At 42.9% G+C, this 6,707-nt stretch overlaps 1 protein-coding gene across 1 annotated transcript; it reads left to right on the forward strand.

Moving 5' to 3' along the window:
- Positions 1-1,185: 1,185 nt before the first annotated feature.
- fzd9a (frizzled class receptor 9a) lies at positions 1,186-4,022 on the forward strand. Its single transcript, XM_066659431.1, has one exon. It carries the CDS (start codon positions 1,564-1,566, stop codon positions 3,307-3,309), a length of 1,746 nt encoding a protein of 581 aa, XP_066515528.1. The 5' UTR covers positions 1,186-1,563; the 3' UTR covers positions 3,310-4,022.
- Positions 4,023-6,707: the final 2,685 nt, after the last annotated feature.

Raw genomic sequence — 6,707 nt, forward strand, 5'->3', positions numbered from 1 at the left:
ATAGTATTGATTTAACACAGGAGAATTTGCTTTGTAGTGTCATCATCAGTAACTACTTGATCTTGATCAGCAGCATTGGAAGATCTAGATCCCATTTGGAATCCCAGGATGTAAAGCAGGACCACACACTGGACAGCGTGCACGTCTATTCCAGGACATCACACATTCACACAGTCACTCAGAAACTCACACCTGTGGACAATTTCACTCACAGTGGACAGTGTCACACAGTCAGTGTACCTGCCAACATACGTTTGTGGATTGTGGGAGGAATCTGGAGCACCAGCAGGAAACACACATGGACACGGGGAGAACACACCACACTCCTCACAGAGAGTGACCAAAGGCGGGGATTGAACGGTTGACCCACTGAGGGCAAAGTGGTGATTAAACAGAATTTTAGACAAAACGCCACATTTTAGCACTTTTCCTTTCACAGTCCAATTTACATTTTTCCCTTCATTAGGTTCTTTTGTTATTGTTTATAAATATGATTAGTAAATAATTTTAATCCAGCACAGTGTCAACATTTTCAGATAATCATTTTATATCAGGCTCATACTCATTATTATATCTCTCATAGTTGTTGGTAATATTTGTATTAGTTTGTTTTCCAGAATAAAAGCCTCTGTGAATTTAAAATCTGTTTGAGGAGATTATAAATGAGTGATATCCGGTACAGGACAGTAATCTGAGTGGTCCGATTGTGGACCAGCAGTGGTCTACAGTCAGTGGTGTGCCAGCATTTTTATGCCAGTGGACCGATATATGCTCACTGTCTGGGATATTATATTATATTATATTATATTATATTATATTATATTATATTACCTGTTATTTTCATAATACCCAGAATACAGGTTATAATAATTATATAGTATAATGTATTATAAGCATTACTTATCGTGTAATATCTTTTGCAGAAATATAGAACACGCTTATTGCCGGGTTATATCACAGCTTAAATGAAACTTTATTATTGTACTTTATTTTAAGTTATCTCCACGTATTTATCTCTCCCTGTCCTGTCGCCCCGCTGTCAGTGAAATGTGTGAGCGCCAGTAATATTTGGAGAGTCTGAGGAGGAGCTTGTGGACACTTTACCCCCGCCCCGTTCTGGGGGCTACAGCGAGGGGCGCACCTACACACACACAAACTAAAGTCTCACCACGCGCTGCACCGAGAGACAGCCCGAGCGCGTGCGGACAGCGTGGATAATGTGGCGCGAAAAGGAGCGTCACGAGCGTCGCTTTCTTACTGAACTTTCTGAGGCGCTTCAGCTCAAAGCAACGGGAGCTCGCGCTACGCTTTCGCTTTCACCCGAGCTCGAATGACGTGACGGAGGGGTGAAGTTACAGCGCTGACCGGTTTGTTTTTGTTTTGTCTGGAGTTCACGCGACAGGGGACTGCTCTCGTCCACATTTGGGAGGTGATCTATTTGCAGAACCTGGACTGGTCACTCGAGGGAGAGTGTGTTGCAAAGGTATGACCATGAACCTGGACAGTTTGAACGAGTTTGAGCATGACTGTTGTAGGATGGTTTGAGTCATTTGTGGCATTACCATGGCATCTCACTTGAAGGCTGTGATCTTCCTGTGGTGCCAGCTCATGACTGTTGGGTCCTCGCTGGACATCGGAGCTTATGACAACGAGAGAGAGCGGCCGCCAAAATGCGAGCCCATCACAATCCCCATGTGCCAGGGGATTGGCTACAACATGACGAGGATGCCCAACTTCTTGAAATACGACAGTCAGGAGGAGGCGAGTATTAAGCTCAATGAGTTTACCCCTCTGGTGAAGTACGGCTGTGATATCCACCTCCGCTTCTTCCTCTGCTCGCTTTACGTTCCCATGTGTACGGATCAAGTGTCCACCACGATCCCGGCGTGCCGGCCCATGTGTGAACAGGCGAGGCAGAAATGCTCTCCTATCATGGAGCAGTTCAATTTCGGCTGGCCAGATTCCTTGGATTGTTCAAAGTTACCGACCAACAATGACCCCAACGCTCTATGCATCGAAGCTCCAGAGAATGACACTGTGCCAGAAACTAAGAAAGGCGAGGGCATGCTTCCCGTTCCTGCACGGCCCAGACCAGGACCAGGGAACGTACGACCCTCCGGCAGTTCTGGGTCCTGTGAGAACCAGGAGAAGTTCCAGTATGTGGAGAAGAGTGACTCCTGTGCCCCACGATGCTCCCCCACAGTGGATGTCTTCTGGTCCCGCCAAGATAAGGACTTTGCCTTCATTTGGATGGTTGTTTGGTCCACTCTCTGCTTTATTTCGACTGCCTTCACGGTCCTCACCTTCCTGCTGGACCCCCAGCGCTTCCAGTACCCCGAGCGGCCCATCATCTTCCTCTCCATGTGCTACAACGTCTACTCCGTGGCCTTCATCATTCGTTCTGTGGCTGGAGCTGAAAACATTGCCTGTGACAGGGAAAATGGGCAGCTGTACATTATACAAGAGGGACTAGAAAGCACAGGATGTACCATAGTCTTCCTCATCCTCTATTATTTTGGCATGGCCAGTTCCATCTGGTGGGTTATCCTCACTCTTACCTGGTTCCTCGCAGCTGGTAGGAAATGGGGACATGAAGCCATTGAGGCTCACAGCAGCTATTTCCACATGGTGGCCTGGGGCATCCCCGCTATGAAGACTATAGTCATCCTCACCATGCGCAAGGTGGCAGGGGATGAGCTGACCGGACTTTGCTACGTAGGCAGCATGGACAGCAATGCTCTCACAGGCTTTGTTCTCATCCCTCTCTCCTGCTATCTGATCATAGGCACCTCTTTCATCCTCACTGGATTTGTAGCACTCTTCCACATCCGCAAGATAATGAAAACAGGGGGCACCAACACAGAGAAGCTAGAGAAGCTCATGGTGAAGATTGGGGTCTTCTCCATCCTTTACACAGTTCCTGCCACCTGTGTGATCATTTGCTACTTTTACGAGAGACTCAACATGGACTACTGGAAGTTCCGAGCTCTGGAGAGCAAGTGCATCTCCTTCCCTGGCCGCAGGACTGAGGACTGTACCCTGGACTCCTCTGTGCCCACTGTAGCTGTGTTCATGCTGAAGATATTCATGTCCTTGGTGGTGGGCATTACTAGTGGGGTGTGGGTATGGAGCTCAAAGACTCTGCAGACTTGGCAGGGCTTGTGCGCCAGGAAGTTGTCCATGCGGACAAATCGAAAGCCCTGTCCCAGCGTCAACTGCGGCAGTTCCCACTGCCATTACAAGGCCACAGTAGCAGGAGCTCACACGGGCAAAACAGACATTTACACAGACAGCCCCACACGGGTCTAACGCAACGGGACCTGCTTCTGTGCTTAGACAGAAACAAACACTTTGATTTAAAGGGATGCTCAGGGTGGACTAAGGGTCAAAGATTCGCTACAACCGTCAGTGGCACCATGTTTCATCTTTGACCTGAACAAAAACATGCACACATTTAAATAAAGGGAAAGACTGTGTAATGCTGTAGAAGCTATGAGTATAGTTTGTGGACACTGAAATGTAAACATGGAAACTCGTGTGTTCTTCCCCAACAAGCTGGAAAGTTTATTTATTATGGCTATTTAAGGTCCTATAGCTGGTCACTGAATGTGCTGTATTGTACTAAAGTGCAGATACTGAGAAGAAGGGTGGTTTAAAAGGAAATTCTGCCAATTTTTGCTGTTTATTTCTGTATAATTTTTTCATTAAGATGTTACAAAGTCAATCGGAGTGGTCTGATGTGAAATGTTTGTCTGTGGTAGAACTCTGAAATCTCCTTCACAGAAAGTTATTACATGAAAGGGTTATGGGAGGCATTATAATCCGTCAAAATGTTATTTTTATAACAAACACATAAATCCCATTTGACTTTATTAGTCAACTTAATATGCCCTTACAATATCTGTGTTTGTGTTGTTGACTTCTTGATCCTTGGTTCCCAATACACCATTTGTCATCAAACCACTCTTTGTTCACACCTTAATGATTCAGTTCTGTGGAAATTTTGAAAAAGTGGTGGAATTCCCCTTTATATATATATATATATATATATATATATATATATATATATATATATATAGTATGGTAAATTTGTATTTTTCTGGAGAGAAGAACAATAAAATGACATCTATTTTTTTGCAGCATCCTTGCCAAACTGTATTCCCTGGCACACGTTATATGAATAAGAAATGTATGCACTGTATTTGCTGAAGTTATGTGTAGAAAGTCTCAGTTACCTCAAACGGAACTGGGTGGTGAATGCTTTCTTGAAGTTCTTGTTTTGTTAACACTTTTTGAGGAAATGGACTTTGGCACGGCTGGCCTGGGAGAGAGGATGAGAGCGCTCTTAACACAAAACCGCAATCTATCTAAACAAAAGTTCGTATTTCTCCTGCGTCTGAGGGAAAAGTGGCTTCAGGAAGATCTTGAATAAACCGGCAGCACATCTGAATAATCGAAGGGGAGCACTATCACACAAGGGGTTAGTAGAGATGAGTATGTATTATATATATATATACACAGTGTTTGGCCGATGTACATTTTTAATCATGTTACAGATGATTATGCAGCATTAGCAGTCTTGCCCATTGACTTGTGGGAAAAGAGTAGTGTGGTTGCCCATATGGGGAATCGAACCCAGTCTTTCTCATGGAGTGCCACAGTAATCTGCTTTACTGTACGTGCAAATATTGATAGGATTTTGTAACACGGGTATTTTTAAAATGTTATCTTTACACAGAAAAGGCTTTTTATTTTTAGCAAATTTTTACATAGCACTTTTTAACAAATTTACTTTACTCAAGAATTTACTTGAGAATTGTGATGAGCAGAAGATTCAACCATTTTAGACCAAAAAGTAGAGTTGTGCATAATTTGGTTCCTGTGTTGAAAGGTGCTGGATGTTGTAAGTTTTTTCTCTGCATTTCTAGATTTTTTTTTTGGGGGGGGGGATGTTCTTTAAATTGATTCGTGATGAAAAAGACTTGGGCCACTCCATTCAATTTTCTGAGGGTTAGGTCATTCCATGCTTTTTCATTTCATTACACACAATCCTTTTTTTTATTTAATACACATCATAACATGAGTGTAGTCCATGGTTCAGTTACCAAACACAGTGCTTGTGAAGCTGCATACTTATAACGTAGCCGTGTCTTTGTGTTCGGCCCTATAAGGCCTTGTCACACTTTCCAAAATGACGTCAGCCGTTATTCCAAGACCCAGTTTTGAATTTTATTTTAATTCTTACTGTTTTTCACAAGACCGCTGTCAGCTGATCACAGCCTTGGCTCAAAGGGTCTGATGTGTTCCATTCAGGTCTGGTTCTGTGCAGTTCACTGGTGCACTCGGTCATTTTTACATGTATTTAATTTTTATGAAAGCGGCTGCTTGTCCTCAAGGGCAGCTGTGACTTCTGTGGCTTCCTGAGGTGTTTATGATGTGCTTTTGGGATCGATGCTGAGTTACAGCGATATTAACCTCAAGACCGTCTGTTTGCACTGGATGAAAGTACACATTTTTGTGGGGAATGTGATAGAGGGCAGGAAAAGTGCATGAAATAATGTTCATGGAGTTTAAAGGGCCCACATCCTGTATGTTTTTCTTGTATTTTGTGTTGTTACCCCTCCCCCCCCACCACCCCATGATCGTCTAATAACTTTGGTGTAGTTAAATATAGTCATATTTTAATTTCAATTTAATTCTTTGATGTCTTAGAATTAAATAAGCTCTTTTTGTTACCTCCCTTTTAAGATGGATATATTCAAATAATCTCTTTTCCAATAGGCTCTCTTTTATTATGCCTTGCTCGAAAAACAGGCCAAGCTAAAACTCACTTTACAAGTTCAGCATGAAAAGCAGAGCTGTTGGCTGGATAGATGATATACCTATAAAATTGGTTTCTATGACCTCACAAAAACAGTTGATTCAAAACAAGCTGTTTTTGAGGCGTAGATATAGAGTGATTGGACTGAGGAATGAAATTCTCTTGCTTGAAAAAAAGATCCCAAGGAGAGCCAGTTTTTTCCATGATATGGGCCCTTTAAAATGTAGTCAACTCAAAGCTAGCCGTATTAGGCCAATTTCCCGGTTGAATATTAAATCCAGTCTTGCTCTAGAAAAGCCTTGCAGCTGTGGATCTCCACTGACATTACATTTTCGTCCAAGATTAGGATTAATATTTGTCCATTAAAAATGCTCAATCATGTAAACCATGCTGAAAAATACCTTCCTGATGAGGTCTTTATCTGAAATGTAAATATTGGTACTGTCTATTTTTATTGTGTGCTGTTTCTGTGTGCTGTGTGTCTAAATGTGCTGACCTTCCATGTTGATGCTGCCAAGCCGTGGATCCAACAGCACTGTTACATTTGGCCATAAAAAGCTTTGTTTTTCTTGGCGTCTGTAGCACGGATTCTGTGGTGCGTAAACCACATGCACCAGACGCTGTAAAGCTCAATTAATACTCCACTGTTTAGGGCTTTTATGTTTACGCAGAAGCAACGTGCATAAACATTTGACGCCTGCATGGAAAACAACCTATGCTAAGCCGCGCTCTTAGTTGAGCCAGGTTTTACGAGGTACAAAGATGGGAAGTTTGTGCATGATCCTGTTTATAGTGATGTGTAATTAATTTAGTAACTGTTGAAAGATATGCCCCAAGAAACGGCTCCTGCACTTAAAGGTGCCATAATTCATTTTTTTTTCATAGG

Source organism: Hoplias malabaricus, chromosome 2 (assembly GCF_029633855.1).
Source record: "Hoplias malabaricus isolate fHopMal1 chromosome 2, fHopMal1.hap1, whole genome shotgun sequence".
NCBI lineage: Eukaryota > Metazoa > Chordata > Actinopteri > Characiformes > Erythrinidae > Hoplias > Hoplias malabaricus.

Coding starts and splice junctions, on each gene's coding strand:
- fzd9a (XM_066659431.1), top strand. CDS start 1,564: ATGGCATCTCACTTGAAGGCTGTGATCTTCCTGTGGTGCCAGCTCATG.